This window comes from Phyllopteryx taeniolatus, chromosome 2 (genome assembly GCF_024500385.1).
Source record: "Phyllopteryx taeniolatus isolate TA_2022b chromosome 2, UOR_Ptae_1.2, whole genome shotgun sequence".
Taxonomy (NCBI): Eukaryota; Metazoa; Chordata; class Actinopteri; order Syngnathiformes; family Syngnathidae; genus Phyllopteryx; species Phyllopteryx taeniolatus.
In genome coordinates this window covers 3576517-3598894 of record NC_084503.1, presented here as the reverse complement: position 1 = coordinate 3598894, position 22378 = coordinate 3576517, and the positions used below count along the sequence as shown (strand labels likewise).

The 22378-nt window shown below is 41.0% G+C and overlaps 3 protein-coding genes across 17 annotated transcripts in view; 2 read left to right on the top strand and 1 right to left on the bottom strand.

Moving 5' to 3' along the window:
- Positions 1–11118, top strand: part of usp47 (ubiquitin specific peptidase 47) — a 31706-nt gene extending 20588 nt beyond the window's left edge. For all 5 annotated transcript variants that reach the window (XM_061754164.1, XM_061754146.1, XM_061754128.1 and 2 more), the window contains 14 exons: positions 1159–1271; positions 1387–1488; positions 1560–1767; positions 2033–2148; positions 3009–3128; positions 3219–4011; positions 5778–5953; positions 6027–6107; positions 6191–6306; positions 6382–6500; positions 7183–7313; positions 7427–7474; positions 7568–7698; positions 9848–11118. In XM_061754164.1, coding sequence (XP_061610148.1) covers positions 1159–1271; positions 1387–1488; positions 1560–1767; positions 2033–2148; positions 3009–3128; positions 3219–4011; positions 5778–5953; positions 6027–6107; positions 6191–6306; positions 6382–6500; positions 7183–7313; positions 7427–7474; positions 7568–7698; positions 9848–10025 — 2432 coding nt within the window. In that variant the 3' untranslated portion in view covers positions 10026–11118. The remainder of the gene's footprint in view (positions 1–1158; positions 1272–1386; positions 1489–1559; positions 1768–2032; positions 2149–3008; positions 3129–3218; positions 4012–5777; positions 5954–6026; positions 6108–6190; positions 6307–6381; positions 6501–7182; positions 7314–7426; positions 7475–7567; positions 7699–9847) is intronic.
- A 1312-nt stretch (positions 11119–12430) lies between these two features.
- On the bottom strand, positions 12431–18166 carry dkk3a (dickkopf WNT signaling pathway inhibitor 3a). 8 transcript variants are annotated; one of them, XM_061754084.1, is made up of 8 exons: positions 17787–18166; positions 17240–17324; positions 16062–16244; positions 15911–15970; positions 14634–14726; positions 14115–14259; positions 13136–13271; positions 12431–12816 (listed from the first exon to the last, which is right to left on the bottom strand). In XM_061754084.1, the coding sequence occupies exons 3-8, from the start codon at positions 16224–16226 to the stop codon at positions 12729–12731; spliced, it is 687 nt and encodes a 228-aa protein (XP_061610068.1). In that variant the 5' UTR covers positions 16227–16244; positions 17240–17324; positions 17787–18166; the 3' UTR covers positions 12431–12728. The 8 variants fall into 8 exon arrangements, with proteins under 8 accessions (XP_061610068.1, XP_061610077.1, XP_061610050.1 ...); XM_061754093.1 differs by having other exon boundaries at positions 16062–16239; positions 17787–18165; XM_061754066.1 differs by having other exon boundaries at positions 16062–16281; positions 17787–18154.
- A 110-nt stretch (positions 18167–18276) lies between these two features.
- The window catches only part of mical2a (microtubule associated monooxygenase, calponin and LIM domain containing 2a), a 44888-nt gene continuing 40786 nt past the window's right edge, over positions 18277–22378 (top strand). Inside the window, exon 1 of one of the 4 annotated variants that reach the window (XM_061753822.1) lies at positions 18277–18499. In XM_061753822.1, coding sequence (XP_061609806.1) covers positions 18479–18499 — 21 coding nt within the window. In that variant the 5' untranslated portion in view covers positions 18277–18478. Of the gene's footprint in view, positions 18500–18818; positions 19023–22378 lie in introns of those variants that run through there. The other 3 variants (XM_061753882.1, XM_061753901.1, XM_061753892.1) reach the window with 3 other exon arrangements.

The window sequence follows — 22378 nt, the reverse complement described above, 5'->3', positions numbered from 1 at the left end:
GTATTAATCATTTACATGTAAAACAAATGTATCTTTGATTTGCAAGGGACTCTCCCGAGTTGTTATAGACATTCTTGGTTTGAGATTCAGTAACAAGGCTTCAACCCTAGAAACATTCCACATATATCATTGAGACCTCATGTGGAAGCAGTTAGGGCAGAACTATTCACAATGTGATAAAACTGGATTGTCTTATTGTAACGTATACGATTTCCATGACGAATAGCACATCCGACCGCATCAACTTGTCAGGCAACTCACTTTGAGCCCAAACATGAGTGAACAGTCTGTCAGGTAAAGGGAGAAATGCAAACTCGTTTTACCACTCAAGCAATATCGCATTGTGGAGTGCGCAGGCTATCAAAGCGAAAGTAAACAAAGAAGTCCACAGAGCAAAGCTCTAGCTATTCAGTCCATATGAAAAGAAAAGCAAAAGGTAACTAACTGATGTAGTTACGTCCACACTTTCACAAGAACACTGAGGGAAGGTGGCTGTAAAGTGTAGACCAATAGTGCTTTTATTGTTAGAGCTGACACGTGTGGCAAACTGATTTGCACGCAGCGCTTACAAATCTGCAGCAGAAGTCTTTGGCAAGGTGGCAACATACTGGAACAAACGAAAAGGTTGACTAATACTCGGCTTTTAAAGTATCACATTCTCAAACATTTATAATTAATTTCATTTCAGAAATATACTATAGCCGTTAAGTACAGTTGCTTAAAATGTAACCTTTATCTACTGTATGTTTAAAATACAATTGTATTAAAGTCATGCAACTCTTAATCTCCCTATTTTATATTAAATGTATGTTTGGTCATATTAAAATCATTAACTGTTGTTGGTGGTAGAAACAGGATGAACTCTAAAAATAAAAAAATCCTATTTCAGATAGCAGTCACAATATTAGGGTAATAATCAAAATTAAAATGTTCCTAAACGTTAAGGCATAGAAGCAGTGTTTCCACTGCCGTTTGTTTCTGATCCTTAAGGCTTAGTTCCTAAACTCTTGAATGAAGCTTTTAGGCAATACCCCATAGCTCTTGTCTGAAATGCATGAACTATAGTCATATGTGGTGTGATTATTTCAGCTGCCTTCATGTTCATGTTCATGCTCATATTTGAGTCAATACTGTACATAGTGTGTCTCCTTTTTGAAGAGTATTTAGCTGTGGATGACTTCCCAGAGCACATAAAGAGTTTGGTTCAGAAGGAGAAAGAGTCTGAAGAGCAGGAGAAGAGACAAAGAGAGATTGAGCGAAACACTTGCAAGGTAAACAAATGGTTCCACTGACTTGATTTAATATCTGCTCTTCTGCCATTGTAAAAATCCCGAGATTAATTGCTTCTATATTTCTTTTGTCGATCACTCGTATTCTTTACTTTAGATCAAGCTTTTTTGCATGCATCCTTCGAAGATGATGGTAGAGAGCAAGCTGGAAGTACATAAGGACAAAACTCTTATGGAAGCCACTGAAATGGCCTACACGGTTTGTTTGAAATCCTTGAACAGGATAAAGGTGAGGAGTTCAGATCTACCTGATCATGTACTGTATTTCAGCTGATGGAGCTGGAGGAAACGGTCTCCTTGGACTGTTGTCGCCTGGTGAAGTATGATGAGTTCCACGAGTACCTGGAGCGCTCCTATGAGGGTGAGGAGGACACACCCATGGGCCTTCTGCTTGGAGGTGTCAAGTCTTCTTACATGTTTGATTTGCTGCTGGAGACCCGCCGACCCGAGCAAGCGTTCCTGCCTTACAAACCTGGGGGTGAGGAACTCTGTAGCAATGAGACACTTTTATACGCAATTGTTCAAAATCTGTTAATGGTCTTATGAAACCAAGTACTTTTTATATCCACTGGGTACTAGAGCTTTTAGTATATGTATTAGTGACCCAATACTTATTAACGGTAGTGTATTTTCAGTTATTCAAATTCTGGGAAGGGAAAATAAGACAAAGGTGAAGTACATAATGAAAATTGCATTTTCTTTGTCAAGTGTTTCTATGTGTGGGTGGTGTTGTTTTTCCACAGAGGTGATGGTGAAGGTTCATGTTGTAGATCTGAGAACTGAAACCATCGCCGCTCCCATAAGTGTTCGGGCCTACCTGAACCAGACCATCACTGAATTCAAGCAACTTATTGCACAGGTTTACTTTTCCTCTCTATTTCTTCTGTCCTTTTCCTAATCAAAGCGTCTAATCAGGGGCTGAAACGTTTTATGGAATAAAACTAATAATTCGATAAAAATGAAAAAGTCGAGCAAAATCTTTGCCGCGAAACTTCACATTGATCATTTTTCTACACTGTTACGACAGATTCCACGCACCACTCCTTGTAAAAATTAGTTGTTGCAAAGGTAGTGAGCCAGGTGGAAAGAGTATGTAATAGACAGAATGTCTAACGTTTGGGATAATTTCACGAGTTAAAATTTTAATGTAATAGGTAAAATAAGATCATGTGCAATGTCTACGGCAAAGCAGAACTAACTTACTGACCACAACAGCACATCTACTATCATCATCATCGATGTTAGCTAATTTAACATAGCCCACCACAGCTCGTTAATAATAATAATAATAAACACGTAATAAGCACATTCATCTGCAAGCTGTTAAGGCCACAACCGAAATCCAGGCATTTAACACGTAGACTTGCTAATGGTTAGCCAGTTAACAGCCAGCTGCTAACCTGCGCTAACAGCCAACTATAGACTCTCATTCGCTGACTCCCACGTCACTCACCGGGCCAGGCCCCTCCTTTAAAAGCTAAGCCCATCCAGTCACGGATATTATAGTGTGGAACTTTGTGATGCCGACCCTAAGTGGACCGTAATAATACCTGCACCTCACATGTATCTGATTAAGCGACAAGATAATCATTAGAATAATTGATTCTGAAAATATTCGATAGCTGCAGCCCATGTCTAATCACAAAGAGACCTGTAATGTGTTCCCTTAAACAAACATGGTTCTCCAAGTCATATATAATAATTTATGCTTCCATTCAGGCTACAGGCCTATCTGCAGAAACAATGCGTGCGGTTCTGGAACGTTGCTACAATGACCTGCGGCTCCTGTATGTTCCAAACAAGACACTGAAAGCGGAAGGTTTCTTCAGGAGTAACAAGGTCTGTATATACATTTTAATTCTGGCATAAAAAGATGATGATTGATTACTACCTTCTGTCCTTCTCTTGTTGTATTTTGTGTTCTATTAGATTTTTGTGGAGAGTTCAGAGTCAAGTGATCATCAGGTGGCTTTCACTGACTCGATGCTGTGGAAGCTGTTAGATCGCCACGGGAATACTATCAGACTACTGGTCTTACTTCCTGAACAGTCCCCTGGCACTTTGGCCAGCAGAACTCTTTGCCAAAAGGTTGGCAGTGACTCAGATGTGCCCTTTGAAGGGTCAAAAGGCAACAGGAAATCAGTGGAGGCTATCCTTGAGGAGAGCACAGAAAAGTTAAAGAACCTGTCTCTGCAGCAGCAGCAGGGCTCCAGCGACAGCCAGAAAAGCTCTAACGCCAGCGACTTTGAACACATTGAATCCCCGAGCCAAGAGGCAGACTCAAACTCGCCCTGCGTGGCCGCGGACAACAGAGAACTAGAAAACCGGATCGGGGCCACAAGTGGGTGCAGGGGCAGTGCTTCGTCTGACCCAGAGAACCACTTTGCCTGCGAGGAACGCTCAGACTCTGAAGTAAACAATGACCGCAGCACCAGCTCAGTGGACAGTGACATTCTGAGCTCGAGTCACAGTAGTGACACACTGTGCAATGCGGACAGCGGTCCCATTCAGCTGGCCAATGGCTTGGACTCGCACAGCATCACTAGTAGCCGTCGCTCCAAAGCCCACGAGGGCAAGAAAGAGACCTGGGACACTGCAGAGGAAGATTCTGGGACGGACAGCGAGTATGACGACAATGGGAAGGTTAAATCAGAAGCCCATTACTTGTACTTCAGGACAGAACCTTGTTCCCAGGATGACTCTGCCTGCAATTCACAAAAATGTATGAACTTTCTATTCATGATGTAGTTAAAAGAAGCTATTATGTTCAAGTAGTTATTTTTTCTTATTTTCTCTCAATAGTAATGTAACAATTACAGTGTTTCCCCCCAGGGGATAGGGGCCGAGCCCTGTCACGAATAGCAAACATTCGCGAGTAATTGATGCCCCCCGCCCCAAAACAAAGCATTATCATTGCTTTTAGATGCCACAAGATGGTGGCAAAGCACTTTTTTGTCTCACTGAAGCTCCTTCATTTACTTGAACATAATTCCTTGGCACCGAGATGGCACCAAGGTAATATAATACATCGAACACAAACGTCTATGTTAAGAAGCTAAACGCGTCCTCTAGATTTGAGTCCGTTGAGTTGATTAGTGTGTGTTGTTTAATGCTCAGTTACCTATTCAGTCTGTGCGTGCCTCGCTGATAGGTCCACAATTTGTTTGTAAATGTGAAAAAAAAACAAAAAAGTGTGGTCCTGTATCAGACATCAATCATTACTGAGGGTATAATTGTGGTTTCGGGCGATCCTTTCAGCTTTATCTGTAACGTCATCACTGTTGAATTTCTTTGCTATCAGTTATAGATGAATCTAACAACCTTAAAAGAAAGGCACTCACGTCCTATCTAGGTCAACGTGTAGTGCTGTCTGTCTGCAATGAGCCACACCACCTATAACAGGACATAAAAGCCTGTTCAAACGCATAATATGCGGATCGTATGCATGTCTGAGCAGGACCTTGTATAGCTTCTTAACAAAGATGGTCATGTGACTTTTAATTTCCTGCCAAAAATACAGTCAAGTTCCACAAAGGGTGCTCCAGAAGTCAATATACCTTTCTTTTTTTCTATTTTGTTTCATCTATCGTTCGGAAAAGCGTGAGGTCACCAGCATTTGACAGACTAGCCTTGCCGTTTTTGTAAGCATATCATTCCCTTTCCCTTGTCAATTGACAGTAGAGCAGCATTGTAAAATTGCTGCCTGGCACTAATATTTTATGTGCCTGACTACAGTTCACGCCAATTTGAGAAAAGTTAAAAACGTGGTCATGTCACCGGATGCATCGCGGAAGAAAAATTATCCAATCAGCCCAGTAACATGGCTCACCAAAGTGTCAGGTTCAGAGAGTCTGGTTCATGCTCAATAATTGTTGCTGGGATTGATTTTTCCCAAATTATACAGTTGTTCATTTTCCTGACCAGAGAGATAAGAGATGGATTTGTGGCTGAACCACAATTTTTTTTCCAAGCGCTGAGGGTCTTTTTGCCTATAGGAGTAGTGCACATATTTCCACACGAACATCGTCTTCTGCTTGAAGCCTTTGAACAACCTGACATTAAAGCTTTATCACTTTCTGAAACATCCACTGAATCAAGCTTTTGTTGATGCTGAGTTCCAATGCAAGCTTTCCGGGTAGACTTACTCTGGCTTTGCGTGAACGCCTGCTCTATGAGTTCAATGTTTTCATCAGTGCTGGTAGTAGCAGGCCTGCCGTGGGTTATCAAGAATAGATCCTGTTTTGAGAAACTTGCCATGGGTGGTGTAAAATATACTACATGTTGGAGCAGTGTGATGTCAAGTGGCGAGCCATGGGCAAGAGAAAGATATGCTGACACAAACTTTAAAGTGGTAAAATGCTGATGGCCTCCTGTGTGTGTGCGAGTGATACCTAAAATGAAAAAAAGTGTGGGACACCTTGTACAGACCCTGTGTTTTGGGAGGGAGAGAAGATCTGGTGTTGAATTGTTTGCTGTGCTGTTCCTCAGGTTTAGTGGTTCATGTGGACAAGAGGATAACATTGGCAGCGTTCAAACACAATCTGGAGCCCTACGTCGGCGTCACCTCGGCCCAGTTCAAAGTGTTTCGGGTTTACGCCAACAACCAGGAGTTTGAGAGCGTACGGCTTAACGAAACACTGTCGTCATTCTCTGATGACAACAAGGTCAGGATCCATTTTCAAAATCGATTCCGCTTGGTTGCATTAATAACACATTGAACTTCATTGCATCCCGCAGATAACCATTCGGCTTGGGAGAGCCCTGAAAAAGGGCGAATACCGAGTGAAAGTGTATCAACTGCTAGTAAATGAACAAGAGGTGGGAGGGAGAGCAAAAAGGACTGATGTTGCAAGTGAGCTAATTGTAGAGTTAATGATTGTCTTTTCACATGTGTTACGTAGCCCTGCAAGTTCCTCGTGGACGCTGTGTTTGCAAAGGGCATGACTGTTAGACAGTCTAAAGAGGAGCTGCTTCCTCTCTTGAAAGAGCAGTGCAAGCTTGACCTCAGCATTGACCGGTAAGCCCACAAATTAAAACCGAATGAGGAGGAAATGATCACGCATACCAAACAAATGTATTGTTTCGTGCTCAGGGTGCGTCTCAGGAAAAAAACATGGAAGAATCCCGGCACAGTATTTCTGGACTACCATGTTTACGAGGAAGACATCAGCATCTCCTCCAACTGGGAAGTTTTTATGGAAATCCTCGATGGTATTTATCTCTGTAATAAACAATACTGTGCTAAAGGCGCGGGCCCGCCGCACACAAGAGCAGCGCGGCCAAAAGTGACTGAACTGTTCTCTGCCGCTTGCCTTTGGACATTGTTAGGCTCTCTGTCGCCAAAATGCATGGGTGCACTCAGTGAATGGGGGCCATCGATCATTGCCAACTGCCTCTCATATACACACTGTGCTTTAACCCCGGTTTCGTCTCTCTGTGGTAATCCGCTTCTTCCTCGACAATTGTGCCATTTTTGTGGTTCAATTTAAAAATAAATAAATAAAATACAGTACATACAACATTAAGAAAAATGTTTACCCTCACGTACAAATGCCCTGGCCTACATGTCCAATTTAAAACAAAAAAATCAAATGCGGCCCTGGAGCACGAACGTTGGCCCACCTCTGAAATAGGACAGATCAGCTGTGTTCCAGTGACCGTGCTGCATTGTTGTGTGCACCTTATTAGTTTTGCCCAATTCATGCCAGTCCAACCTTGGTGGAGGGCTGCACTCTAGTAATTCTCATTGTGGCTTTATATAACATTGTCAAACAACAATCCTACTGAACACTCTGACGCTTGACTAGAAAGCTGTGATGAATCTCAAAGTTGCACCCAAAGTGTTGTTTGGCTGCTCTCTAAGGTACTGACTGCCCTTTGACCACTTTTTCAGAACATGAGAAGATGAAGTCAATGTCGCAGCTGGCTGTTCTGACCCGCAGGTGGAGTGCATCCACAATGAAACTGGGTTCCTTCCAAGAAGTGATTCTGGAGAGCAGCAATGTTGAGGAACTCAAGGAGAAGGTATGCCCTGCTGCTAACTTCAGGTGGTTCACTGAAACCCGCATTTGTCAGATTGTTGCGAACATCCTACTTCATGTTGATGTTCAACTGAGTTTATTTTCTTATCATGGCAGCTCAGTGAAATGAGTGATATCCCTCTTGAAAAGCTGGAGTTTGCCAAGGTTTGTGGAATTCCTCCTAAATCCTTGACCTTTTCTCAGTTTGCCTTTTTTTTTTTTTTTCTTACTGAGGGTCCTTGCATGTACTGTTTGCAGGGTCGAGGAACATTTCCCTGTGACATTTCTGTGCTGGAGATTCATCAGGATTTGGACTGGAACCCCAAGGTGTCAGCGTTAAACATGTGGCCCCTGTACATCTGTGATGATGGGGCTGTGGTCTTCTACAGGTAGGAGATGCTAACAAAGGTGTCCTTATACTGTTAACATAATATAATACAGTATAGTCAGATTACATTTGGAGGTCATTCCAGTTTTTGAGGACACTTTTGGCAGCAGAATTTTAGGAAAAAACGGACCATTTACACTTGTGCTTATGAATTTACATACCCTGGCAGAATTTGTAAGATGTGTACCGTTCTTTAAAGAAAAAGAGTGATCAAGCAAAAAACCTTTATTTTATATTTAATAGGATTTTTTTTTAAAGTAAGCCATTTCAGAATAATGCAATCGTTTTAGCAATATAGAAAATAATCAGATGATATGCGTTCAGTCATCAGACTATTTTTCCCAAATAAAGTATTTCACATTCTGCCAAAGGAATGTGTACTTATCAGAACTGTGATTGATTTTGTTTTAACGTTTTCTAGATAAACGGGTAATGAACTATCATTTACAGTGCCCTCTTTGTCAAATTCTTATATTTTTGCATAGTTTCCCCACTTTCAGATCATCAAACAAATGTAAGTATCAGACAGATATAACCTAAGTGAACTTAAAATGCTGTTTTTAAATGGTGATTTCATTTATTAAGGAAAAACACACTATATAAGTTACCTGTCCCTGTGTGAAAAAGTAATGGCCTCCTAAATTCGCCTAAACCTAAACTGGTTAGGCCATCCTCAGCAGCAACAACTGAAGTCAAGCGTTTTCTATAACTGACGATGAGTCTTTCACATCTCTGTGGAAATATTTTGGCCCACTCTTCCTTGCACAATTGTTTGAATTCTGCAAAAATGTGAGGTTTTTTTTCGAGCATGAATGGCCTTTTCAAGGTCATGCCACTGCATTTCAATCAAATTCAAGTCTGGACTTTGACAAGGCCACTCCAAAACCTTCATATTATTTTTTAAATTGTATTATTATTATTTCTTTTGGCCATTCAGAAGTTGACTTGCTGGTGCTGCTGGTATAAAATTCTCCTTATTATTGGGTCATGACCACTGACCTTAACTGAGGCAAAGGAGGTAATGGACAGTTCTTTAGAAGTTGTCCTGAGTTCCTTTGTGGTCTCCTGTATGAGTCATTACTGTTCTCTTGGGGTAATCTTTGTAGGCCAGCCACTCCTGAGAAGGTTCACCACCGTTCCATATTTTCTCCATGTGAGGACAATAGCTCTCCCAATGATTCCCTGGAGTCCTAAAGCTTTAGAAATAGATTTGTAACCCTTTCAAGGCTGATGTCAAATACTATAAATATTTCTCTTCTGCTCTGGAATTTCTTTGGATCGTGTCATTTTATTTCAGCTTATTTAGATCTTTTGTCCGACTTGATCTTGTCGGGACAGATTCTGTTTTGATTTCAAGTGATTTCTTGATTGGGGACGTCTGGAGGTAATCAGGCTTGAGTGTGATCAGTGAAAATTAACCAAAATATTTGATTAGCTACAATTAATTGATGATTTAACAAGGGGGGTGGGTAGTTTCTTTTCCTTAAAGGAAATCACCACTTAAAAACTGCATTTTAAGTTTACTTGAGTTATATTTGTCTGATATTCACATTTGCTTGATGATCTTAAACATTAATGTGGAAACTATGCAAAAATCTAAGAATACTTTTTCACGGCACTGTAATATGAATCATCCGGCTCAACATTCAACAGTACAGCTTTTAGGAGATATTTTATTTGTCAAATTTTATATTAAAAAAACATTTTCCCAAAATACTGCTGAATAACTCCTCAACAAGTCAAGAAAATACCAGTTTTAGATTAGTACTGATTGAATTTTAGTATCACTCGAATTACAGTAACAGTGTTGCATGTCGAGTCCATGCTAGCAATGTTAGCTGCTACGCTAATTGGTCAAGAACAAACTTGGCAAAGTAAATTTGTGTTACTTTGATAAGTTGGTCATTATGAAAGGAGAGATGAGCAAAAAGCTGTTTTAGGGATACTTTAAAAAATATTTATTAATCACTCTTACTACAGATACAGTTACAATTTGTCTCAGGGCAACTATAATTTACACAAAAGTGCATGTTTCTGTAATTTGCATATGGATTATTTGAAATGTCATGACTGGGACAAAAAATGTCCTCCAATTCTGGCATGACCCGCATTTGAGGCCATCATTGCTGTGATTTTGTGTGCGTGTGCAGGGACAGCACAGAGGAGCCAATGGAGCTGTCAGAGGATGAGCGCAATGAACTCATGAAGAAAGAGAGCAGCCGCCTGCTCAAGACTGGACATCGGGTCAGCTACTCGCCGCGGAAAGAGAAGGCCCTCAAGATCTACCTAGACGGGGGTCCGGCTAAGGATCCAGTCCAGGATCCTTAGCCGGATCCAGCCTAATCCCTGTTGTCATTCGGATCTTCTGGCGACTCTCTGGGACTCGGTATGGGTGAGCGGTCCTGTGGGGGACGGGGGACGAACGTCAAGCAGCGTCATGAGGTTGAAATGCTCTCACCCTCCGCTCTGAGCTCGGAAACCCAGTTGTGCACTGTTAGTTTTTATTGTACTGTAAAGTGTAAAGGGAATTTGAGAAGCTATTCCTGACAGAAAATGAATTAATGAATTAACACCTTTTAAGACAAATCGTCGTAAAACGTGGAGATGGTCAAGACTTGAACACGTCTCATCAGTTAGTCTCCCTCTGCTTGTTCGGGTCATCTCGATGATACCGATTTCTCAGAGATCATTAAGTGCTCACGGCTCATTTTAGCTTCCTCCATTGCTCACCTTCCTTTGAATTCTATCAAAGCGAGCTTAGTAGCCACCAAAAAAGAATCCTGGAGATGCAAGCTTCCACTTCTCACGTCATCTCCAAGCTTTCTGATGTGAAGCATCACGACATGTCATGCTACTCTATACTGTGGTGTGTTGTCACAGGTTTGCACATCTGAGCTTCTTCGCTCGCCATCGCTTCCACTAGATTTCGTCCAATTACGCTCTTCAGTTCTCACCTTGAGAAAATCAAAGTAAAGATGAATTTAACAACAGTTTTGTTTTTGTACGTTGTTTTCCTCCGATTATAATCATTCTTTTGAAGCTACGCACACACATGCTTCCCTGTTGTCTGTATTAACATTTCATGGATCTCTTTGTCTCTTTGTCTGATCCGATGCGACAGTGAGGGGGATAGACGCTCCCTCCTTGGGTTTTTTCGGCCGAGAGCGTGAGGTGAAGTTGGCGCTTTTACCCACTGCTGCTTGATAGATGGACACCAGTGGGTGGAGAAAGTTCGCCAGACCACCCGTGTCTTGGCCCGTCGGGCTTTTGATGCTGCCACCAGCCGTTCACCGTAGAAATGCCAATGTCTGATGAAATTCTCTTTTTCCTCTGTTGGTGTTTATTTCTTTTGAGATTCAAATCCTGTGTGAAAATAGTTTGAGATGATTTTAGAAATGAATTAAAATGTTTTATTTCATAACCTCAGCTTTTCTTTTTAAAAATGAGACTACTTTCAACTTTTTCTGTCAGGTCCGCCGCACACCGAGCGAACTATCAAGCAGTGTTTCGGTGCCTAGTTTTAATGAGTGGCTGACCAGAGGCCACTGGTTTTGCTGTTGTTCAAAATTAACGTCACAACGTTAGAGATATAACGGCCAATCAAAGGAGTACAGGGGAGGCCGGATTTGAACCCGGGTCCTCAGAACTGAGGCAGATGTGCTACCACTGTTCCACTAAAGTATAATACTATATAAAATAACTATTTAGACCATATATACCTGTGGATGAAAAAATGAAGCGTCTATCACCAGTTCGCGCAAACTTTCGCAACAGAAATGTTTCCGTGTATGAAGCGACATCCAGTCGGCCCCTGCTAAACTCTACAGTACAGTAGGCCTATATGTTATTTTATAGTAGGAATTAACGATACAGTGGCCCCTTGATAAGAATTAAAAAAAAAAAAAACTATTGTTTTTAACCTGGTGGATGCCTTTTGTGCTGGAACAGTTTTGCTGTGCAACAGGGAAGTTTGAAATACTTTTTTTTTTTTTTTTTTTAATTATGTTTATTGAAAATGCAGCCTGACAGAAAAGGGTTTTAGGGTACAGACCGGAATAGGGGTGATAACTACAGCAGCAGAATAGTTTAGACAGTCAAGACCAGTGTCCCCAAGCACCGGTCCGCAGAGAAAGAAGGACCAATTTATATAATTTCTGTTGCATTGCAATTTGCGTGTCAATGTGTTTTATTTGGAAAATTGACCGGATCGTCTCCGCCGCACAAGCTGCGCGTCTGATTTGACACGTCGAGACTCTGAACGCTTCCGTTTCCAGTCCGAGCGGGCTGGCTAACGCCGGGAGAGCGCAAAGAGCGAAATCGTTCATACACTAATTCAGTTCATTACGTTTACTGAAAAGATTTGTTCTTTTGAACGAAACGGCACTATATCAGGAGTCCTACTTAAAATACGGGTTTACGCAACAGTCAACTCTCACACAAACACAGTCGTAGGTTGCTGCTCAACACAGGCAGAACTACTTTTACGGAGTTAAAAGTCTACTCATTGAGGAGCTACTGACCTGCAGTCTAGTCTGGCTGCCTACAATAACTCTGACCCACACTTCTGCATCGCACCCACAGTGGAGGTCGGGGTTGCAGACACTGTACAATTTTGCGATTGTCCAGTTCAGCCGACCTTGGACTAATGACTATGACCCCTCCGAATTGAGGTCTGGTCTACTGGGATATAATCTGATGATTAAATTCAGTGGGAAAATGACTGGATTTCCAAACCGTGTGCAGTACGTTTTTATTGCTCATACAGTGCGTGAAGCTTTAGTGCATAGTTCCAGTGAGGTTGCAAACTCTTCATGAACTTGATAACCTGCCCTGTGATGACTTTAATCCTCCAGGCAAGTGAGCTACTCATGCAGTCAACTATCTCCTGTTTGATAAGACTTCTAAAACTCTGGTAAGCAAGTACAACAATTTATTTTTACATTCCATGCTGTGTAGCTTTATGCAAACAGGAAGAGAACACAGTTCCTGAGGATTCAAGGTGAAACATAATTGCAATGTGAATACAGCATTTCAGAGGATGTAGTCTATGGCCGAGTAAAGGCTGTCTGTCAGGCCTTCTTCACTCGAGTCGACCGCTCGAAGGCACATGGATCCTCGCCTGGAAGAGGGGAGAGAAATCAATTCCCATGGAATGTTTCCTATTTGGAGTATTTCCAAAATTCCCCATTGCAACTTCCCATGAAAAGTTTATGGAAACTTTCCAGAAATTTAAGATGCGTTTTCTTTCAAATGGTCATTTTTAAAGGCATTGCCCTGTCCTAGTGGTTAGAACATCTGCCTAACAGGTTTTGGGTTTGAATCTCAACTCCAGCCTCCGGCTTCCTTCACTATTCCAGAATGCATGTTATGGTACTTGGAAGACTCTAAATCCATTCCATAGGTGAGTGTGAATGGCGGTTGGATGACTGGATACTCACCCCAGGTGTTGGCAGTGGAGGTCCCCAGCACAAGGACAATGTTTTCTGGGTGTGTCATCCTCGGTCAGGTGGTTGGAGGCAGGAAAACAGCGCTCGCGTTCGATGGGTTTAGCAGAGCAGACTGGGAAGAGCAGGGCTGAAAACAACAATAATATATATGCCGACGTAATTCAGTATAACCTCGCACACTATTGAAATGCTCATACACACTGAGTGCATTTCAGTATGTGTGAGGCGTTCTGTAGTGTACGTGTGACTGCATCTTGTTTCACAATTGTCAAAACAAATTAATAATTTGTACCGGCATTACTAGATAACTAGCAACCCTTTACTGCTCGGTGACTGTTTTTTTGTCAATGTCTTTATGTCTCAAAAGTGTTCTCTGTCACTTGACTGTCTGTTGTCGTACTAGAGCGGCTCCCGACTACCCGAGACAAATCAGAATGTATCAGAATGCCTTGGTTAAAACTTTTTGTTTTAATTCCTCGTTTTAAAAAGGCCATTCAAGCAACACGTTTTTCTTCGTGTTTTTGAGATTGCACGGTGAAATCTGCAGCTGGCTACTAGTGCGGACTGAATGAGTGGCAACAATGTGAAAAGGAAATGCCAGTATTTTAAGGGGAATAGGCCATCAGCAACGTATTGAGAAAAACCAAGAACTATGAATAGTTCATTTTTGGCTTGGTGAACTTAGTTCAAAATTTTGAATTATGAACTGAACTAGTTCATTTTTAAAATGGTGAACTTCGTTCAAAATTTTGAATTATGAACTGAACTTTGAACTAGTTTGCGTAGAACTAGAACTTTCCCAACACTGGTTTCGGTAGTGGTTATGATAAGAGTTTGAATCTTGTGTATGGTATCAGAGCATTGAAGCAGTTTGTATGAGCGCGTTTCAGCCGTCCGTGTGTGTGATCCTGACTTATGTTCAAGACGGCCCCTCATACGTTTGCTGCAGTGGATCCCGAGTGAGCGTCACCTGCATGGATGGCACAGCAGAGGTCAGGGCTGCAGTGTGACTGAAGCTGACACGTGCTCCCAGCTTGTCCTTTGGTTGCATTTGGACTGCACTGACCCCAAACACACAAGTGTACACTGCAGCACTCCTCATCCTCAGTGCAGGACTGCAACAACAACAGAATCATTTTAACTATCACTGCAATATTCTATTTGAATGTGGATCATCAACAACTGTAGTAGAACGAGTAACTGGCGGTGTAACGATTAATCGATATGCAAGTTAATCGAAGACTGTTTTGATAATCGATTTATCGTGTATAGCAATCGTTTAAACTTAAAATGGTCAAATTTCAGGATCGGCAGTAAGGGGCGGGGTGGAGCTGACTAGTAAGACAGCTTTCTCGCGAGTAAGAACAAATCGTGTACTAATAAATGCTCAAACAGGTTTCCATACAGCCAGGTACACTGTTGAAAATTAGGCAATTTTTCATTCTGTCCTTATCCAACCAATTGAAATTATCGGTCCCAGTTCACTCACCACGTCGATGCCTTTGCAAGGCTTACACCTGGAATTGTGGTTCTCGTGCAGACAGTATCTCTCCTTCCCACAATCCTCTGCGGTGACGCAGCCCTAAAACAGGAACATTTACATCAGCTTGTTGTCATGCAACTTTGAACGCTAAATTATACCCTTTAGCTCACTTCCCCCCCCCTCCATATTTAAGGTTAAACTCTTTTGACCAACAATGTATTATATAGTTATTACAAAATGGACCCATGTATATACATATATAAAAAAAAAAAAAAAATCATTACAGTGATTAAAGCAAAGAGAAAATAAAAATTATAAAACATCTAATTAGCCAAAACACTATTACAATGCAATGTTGAATTGAAATTAATTATGTACAGGAAGCACAGGTTTTATTATCATACATTAAGGTGAGAATTGCTGAACATCACATCATAATAATAACAATAAGCCTCTATGCTGGCCATTTATGTCCGCTTCGCCTTCTTTTTTTTATATATACATTTTAGCTGTGTTCATGAAATCTTTCCAAGCGTTGGGATTTGAGTCGGATTTTATCATTTCCAATTTGAGCTCTCTAAATACATCCACAAGACACTGTTTACATCACATCAGATACCACTTTAGGCTAATTGAAACCCATGAAAATGACATTTCTTTACACATCCATCCTTTTTCAACACCGCTTATCCTGGCTTATTTATGTTTTCTACCAGATTAAATTTTATCTGCCGGCTTCTGCCATTGCTACCACGTCAGGCACTAACGAGGGGCGCCGAACAGTGGGGAAAATCTTGACCATGACCACTTTTTTGACCATCATTTAAAGTGCCTCAGATTAAAACCAAATAAAGTCCAAACGTTCTAGTAGGCTTTTCCTGACATTTTTTAATCTTATATGACAAGCCATTTGTAATTGATAGTGGAAAAAAGTTTTGAAATTATTCATCTTGGGTTTCATTTTCATATATATATATATAGGCAGAAGCGCTAACCAGTCGCCCGCCGTGCCGCTTGCACAAACATACTGGCTAAAAAAAATTCAAATGAATGGATCTTTTATACTAATGAGAACTGATGTGAGTTAGTTCGCAGTAAATTACAGACTGGCTGTATGTAGCCAGCTGAAAGGGTCGTAAAATGGAACGAGGCCTGAAGGATGACAATAATAACAATAGTGTGGTTGTACATTGCAGTGGTGTACTGCACTGCACCACATTGAGTGTTTATACTCCTAGAACCTCCTTGTACTGGCCCTCATTAGATGAACATGAAGTACTCACAGTGTCAATATGGTTGTCCAGCTCAGTGGGCTGCACAGTTGCTGTAGCAAGGTTTGTCTCCTGAAAGTACACATCACATTGTAGCTTTATCACACACAAAACACGCTCCACCACACACACACAAAATAGTGCTGTGTCATGTTTTCCTTACTTGCTGCACAGGGATTGCTGCGCGTTCCTCTTCCTGCGAGGAATTGTCCAGGATGAGGTGAATTCCTGGGTGCACTAACTCGGGCAGGATAGCATTGGAGGGCGCCAGCAAAGGTAAAAGTAGCAGGACTGCTTGCATGTTGGCACTCAGCGGCATCTTCATCATTAGGAGGAGGCTGCTGCACTAGGAGGAGGGCAGGGCTTGATGCTCAGAGCCCCCACTGCGTCACATGACAATGCGCAATATCTTGCTTTCTGATCTCGTAGCACAGTGGTTCTCAAAACTTTTGACACCAAGTACCACATAAAGAAAATATATACTTAGCGCTCCAAGTACAATCATCATGATCAACATTCAAATATAGTAGCATCAAAGGGCAATGTGGAATTCCCAATGCTATTAAAGACAGGATCAATTCAGTAACTCTGGTATTCATATATTAAATTAAGGAACAATCACAAGCTACTCAGGTGGATATCATTTGACGCTCAGTTTTGTGCCAGGTGTAGGGGATTGCACTTTCAAGTAGTGGACAAGGAAAGGTATCAAGGCAATCGTCGTAGCGGTAATAGAAAATAAGGAATTGCTCAGCTCCCAAAGCCTAAAAGACAAATTTAGCCTACAAAATAGCGATCTGTTCAGATATTTACAATTCAGGGATTACTATAATAAGGGAGTGAAAATGCGAGGTACACAAACAATACATCCAGTGATGGAGGTTATGCTGAATGCATATAAATTGTACGATAGTCTTATGGAAATGAACGGCAATTCAACAATATCCCTGAAATCAAAATGGGAAGCTGAATTAGAAGTGGTAATCATATAATGAAATACAGTAGCGTAGTGAGACATAAGTTTGATTTCTAAAGAGTATATTTAATATTATTGTAAGCCACTGTAACATGCAGTTGGAACATTAACACTGCAGTTAAATGTAGGGGAAAAAAATTACTTATATAAAGTAAGTACTACATGCATGTACATGCATTCAATTAAAGTTTATTGCACATAAAAATGTAATGGAATTTTTTTTCAGACTCAAAATCGTGAACATTCAATTATAGAATCGACGTCAAGCTTTGTTTTTGCTGATGCTGGAAAAGCTGCGGCTAACCGGCGTTAGCAACTGTAAGAAATTCCCAAACGAGGCCTGAGAGGACGGGGGGAAAATATACCTGATGCAAATGAGACTGAAAGGTTGAACATTTCTCCAGAACAAAACCTGTGAGACGGAACTTGCCTTACACGATACACGAGCATCTAAAAAAAAAAAAAAAAAAAAAAAAGCAAACACATTGTGGCGATTCAATTACTGACAAACAGGTGCCGTCATCTCGGTCAGCCATTTGCCGAGTTCGCTGCTAATATTACACATTAGTGAAGCTACATGATTAAAGCAGTAAAAAAATAGATTAGCTTAAGGCGATGACGATTTTATTAGCCTTAGCACACAGGTTATGTGTTTGGTGTAACATTATAACCACATATATGAATAAAAAACGAGATATGCCAGCGTGTTGTGCTAAGTGACGTTGCTACGTGGCGGCCATGTTGCTGGGGGCAACGTTCCCATCAAATTCAATGCGTGTACATTGAAAAAAAATTCTCAATTTGCTAATTTCTAAACCGATTTTCACGAGATTTATCTATTTTATATTTTGTCTACGTCGAAGCATGTACAAATAGAGAACATTTAAAACAATATCCCAAAAATATTCTTACCTCGGAAAGGTTATTCTCAGTTGCCTTGTTGTGGATAGTTGTTGTTTTTTTGTTCCATTTCAAAGTGCACTTAACATTTATACCGACAGCTAAAAACGTTCAAACCCAGAGTATCGCCTTCATTTTCATTTTAACGATCATGTATAAACATCATAAAATCCATCATGAATCCTGGTACAAGCTGCAAAGTTTATTAAAAGTGAAATGTACTGTTATCCTAATTGCCTTAAACACTTCAAGATGGAAGCGAATGAGGGTATAATAGCATCTGTTTGCCGATTAGTGGATTAATCACAAAAATAATCGGTGAATGGTGGATTATCAAAATAATCATTTGTGGGAGCCATGATTTTTGTGTTCTCTCTCTCAAAAAAAAATAAAAATAAAAAAGAGCACGCGATACTGTAGTAGAACTGGTTGCTGTGCTGCTTGTGTTTTCCCACCAGGTGGCACTATTCCCAAAAATGCAAATGCTGCGGTTCCCCACACGTGGCTGCTCGATGGTGAGATCGAGTGGGACTGCGCTGCTTTCTTCCGCGTCCTGCCGGAGGCCATTCTTCGGCTGACACGTTTGGAATGTGTCACATATCGTCGAAAGTGTCGATAAAAGCGAGCTGACGCCACGCGTCGCACTCAAATCTGTCCCAACATCATTCGTCTCGCCACCTGCTCTGATTTGAACGAGTTGGAGGATGCGTTCAAAGACCAGTCAGGTGCGCATGAATTCGTAAACTCTCCCCGCTCTTGTACTTCAAAGAGCGTAAAACTAATGTGGTTACTTTGTTGTCAAAAATAATACATATATATCTATATAGAAGTGCGATTGAATTTAAGAGAAAGGCGTGTTTGTGAAAAGGGAAGAGAAGTTGGAGAGATCCGGCTCTCCCCTGGAGTGACAGCTGAGCTATCCGGGCCAGAGATGGCAGCTGTGGGATGTGTCCACGTCCGAGCACCGCCCTCGCACCACACCGGCTGACGAGGGAAGTTGCTTTTTTTTTTTTTTTTTTTAACTCGTCGACATGTGAGTGAATTCTCTTCACGTCAGTGGCTCCTCTGAGGCTGAGACGCCTGAACCCTTTTTTTTTTTTTTTTTTTTTTTTTTGTTGTTGTTGTTGTCGAACTTTTCTTAAGGCGGCATCAGAAGCGGCAGGTCGTGAAAACATCCCCACTGCGGCCACTGCGAGGTGAGGCCGTTGGACTGCTTCATTGTCGCTCTGTGGGTGGGTCAGACTATCGGTGCTTCTCCACTTAATGCAAATTGGCATTTATTATTTTTTTGTCTGCTGAGGTGTTTGTGTGCCATCCGTCACTTTGAAGTAGCTTTTCTTCTGCTTCGTAGAAAAATGGAAGGACAACCTCTCATTTGCTCATCATCACCTGCTTTTCAAGCATTTTGGTTCAAATCTATGGAAAGCCATTTGAGCATTTATTCTACATACTTGACATCCAGTTTGAGGTCCATGTACTAGTACGCTCTTTGTCCTTTACTAGTAGGACAGGTACATGTTACTAGTGCGGTAAAACTATGCATGGATTGACAACCGTGTGCTACAAAAATGTTGATAATTCTTTCATCAGTCTGCTTTCATGGAGGACTACAGAAATCGGAGAATATTTACTATGGAGAGGCTGATAATCCGAGGATTTAGCCAATTTGCAGCTAAACGGTGGCTTTAAACGATTAATCGATTATAAAAAAAAATCGTTATAGATTAAGTTGATCATGTATGATTTGTCGATTAATCGTTTCACCTCTACATTCTACTAGTGTGCTGTAGTCATTCAACTAGTATGCTTAATGGTCTGTACTAGAGCATACTAGTACAGCGTTAGATGTCAACGAGTAGAATTTTATCATGGTGTTAGTAGTACGCCTAGCACGCAGTTGTCAACTAGTGCACAAATGTCATACAGTAGTGGGGGGGGGGGCATTACTAGTAAGATACAATCATTCTACTAGTGCACCTCCCTTTACAAATGACTTGACTAGTGACTTTTGCTCAGCAGCAGCTCCTCTCACGCTGTCCTTGGGTGGTGTCGGCATCTGCACACTAGTCTCCAAAGAAAAGTGCGGTGTCGCCATGCTACTCTGTCTGCTCGCCCACAAAAGGCTTCCCGAGTGACAAGTCGGCTTGTTAATGTTTTCTAAGCGAGACTGCAGGTTAAATCCAGCTACTGTGCTCGCAAAACTCCCTCGCGGCAACCAAAGATCACGTTGTCTTGTCAAATGACGCGATGATTACCAATGAACATTTGAAAATAAGTCCATTTTATTTTATTTACCCCTTTCGAGTGAACTTTGACCTAAGACCCGACAGACAATCGCCACAAAAATTATTATTATTAGTTTTTAAATCACCAAATAAACTTCAACTTTTCCTGACATTTCCTGGCTATTAATAAACCAATAATTTAATACAATGTTTATCTCATTAAAACACATGTTAAATGGAAGTCTGCACACACTTGCCACTATGTAAAGTAGTTATGATTAACCTCAAATCAAGTGCAGTTGTTCTAGTCGACCTTGTCCTGACATATCCTGACAAACAAAATTCTTAAATAAGATGTTTACTAACATCAGTTTTTTTTTATTTTCAATCAAGCCAATTAATAGCATAAATGCCAAAGTCGTATGAGATTAGGTGCCGTAGCGCATTATAACGGTTTGCTGTGACTGCTCCTAAAACAACATGACAGGGATCATGTGGCAACTTTATTGATACATGCTCATTTTGCAATAAATCAGCACAACAGTGCTGCTCAGTGTTGAATATACAAAACCATCTGGTCTCGGGCACTGCCCTAAAATTCAGCGTGCTAGTTTCCACCTCCACCCGTGCTTGAATCTTTGATCAGGCCAGGACCGAAATATGACTTTTGTTTTTTTCTTCAACATAACTCTGCATTGGCTGTGCAGTATGACTAACGCACCTCCTCCACATTTGCTGTCTGGAAGGATTCACATGTCGTGCAAGATAAGGAGTTGTGTCTTGAGCAACCTATCGCTTTCTCAAATACTTTTTTAGTGTTTACTGCAAAGACTTGCATTGACCTCTTTTTTTTCTTTATTTTTTTTAAAATTCATTCCACAGCAGAAGTGCTGCCATCTAAACATTGTCCAACTGCCTGTATAATTTACTCTTGGAGATGATCACTTCCTCTGTTCATAACCACTCAGCTGCTACCACAAAATTTATGGAATTCCCTTCAGTCATTCAAAAGAAAGTTAGGACCCATCAGATTTTGTTATAATAGCCCGTCTGCTATTATTTTAATGGTATTTATTTCTGCCAAATGACCACATGCTTCTTGATTACTGTTTTTACTCTGATTTACATCTTTTCCTCTTTTCAGTGCACTACTTGCCCGGAGCAGAAGTAATGTATGCAAAATCTTTTCTAGGAGGAGATCTGGTTGAACTAGAAGCTGCTGTAGCAACACAATTCAGCTGACATTTACATTACAGTAGTGCCCCCCCCCCCCAAAGTGCTGATGGAATGTGCAAGTGAAACCTTTACTCGGAGCCACTTCTGCTGCAGATTGTTATGCCAGCCTTGTGTATTTTACCGTGACTATACAGGCTTCACAGCTTTTTTATCTTTTTATCCGCATGTGTGAATGAAAATGACAAGCAGGCGAACAAAACTGCAAAGACACCGACTTGCATGAATCAAGCAGCAGGATTGACGAGTAAATGAATCGTAAAATTTGAGTATTAAAGACACACCCGTCACGCTGTGGGCGAAGCGGACGACTGCGGTCACGCTGTTTCATGTGGTCCCAAAAAGTCGGCGCGAGCGAGAGCTTGTGCTCGTTACTGCCTGGGAGGTGTCGGCAAATGTTGTCCTTCCGCCCTGCAATGTTTCCTTCCTCGCTCAATGTCACCAAAATGGACTCGTGTGCGACGAGGCTGACAAAATGCTGCCTAATGTTGTCGTCTAATTGTGCAAGTTACGATCACCGCTGTAGAATACAGCAGATCATCTTGTGGCACCTGTCGGATACACAGTCTACACATAAAAAGTCTACACACCCCTGTTCATATGTCAGGTATTTGTGAAAGAAGAAAATTCAAGTTTGATACAAAAAAAAAAAAAAAATAATGTTTCTTGCTGTGTTCATAATTTACCAATCATATTCAAACTCATGTTAAACGGGAGTCAGGAAACACCTGCCACCATTTTAAGTCCCTCTAATCAACCTCAAAGTTCAGGTGTTCGTTTGAATGTGATTGATTAATTCTGAACACAGCCACGTCACAGTTATAAGAGGGTGTGCACACTTGTGCAACCACATTATTTCAATCATTTATTTTTACTTAAACTTTACTTTTTTTTTTTTTTTTTTTTTTTTAGGCTAGCAGAAATAATGAAATATTCTATAAACATGTATTTTCGTAAATGAAATTACATAATTGATAGCAAAAATAATGTTTTCTTTTATAGACACTAAAGTGATGTACAATATGAAATAGAGACAATGATATAATACGTGATATTGTTTACTCGAGTTCAACACTTGCCTGCCAACAAGATGAAGTGTGTCCAATGTTTGTGTCTTGTTTACAGGCTGTCTTGTCGATGATATCG

Excerpts from the sequence above, each read along its gene's own strand:
- dkk3a (XM_061754084.1), bottom strand. The coding sequence starts at position 16,226 with ATGATGAAGATGCCGCTGAGTGCCAACATGCAAGCAGTCCTGCTACTT. Across the intron at positions 14,727-15,910 it reads TGGACAACCATATTGACACT|GGCTGCGTCACCGCAGAGGA; the intron begins GTGAGTACTTCA and ends TTCCTGTTTTAG. Across the intron at positions 14,260-14,633 it reads CTTGCAAAGGCATCGACGTG|TCCTGCACTGAGGATGAGGA; the intron begins GTGAGTGAACTG and ends TTGTTGTTGCAG.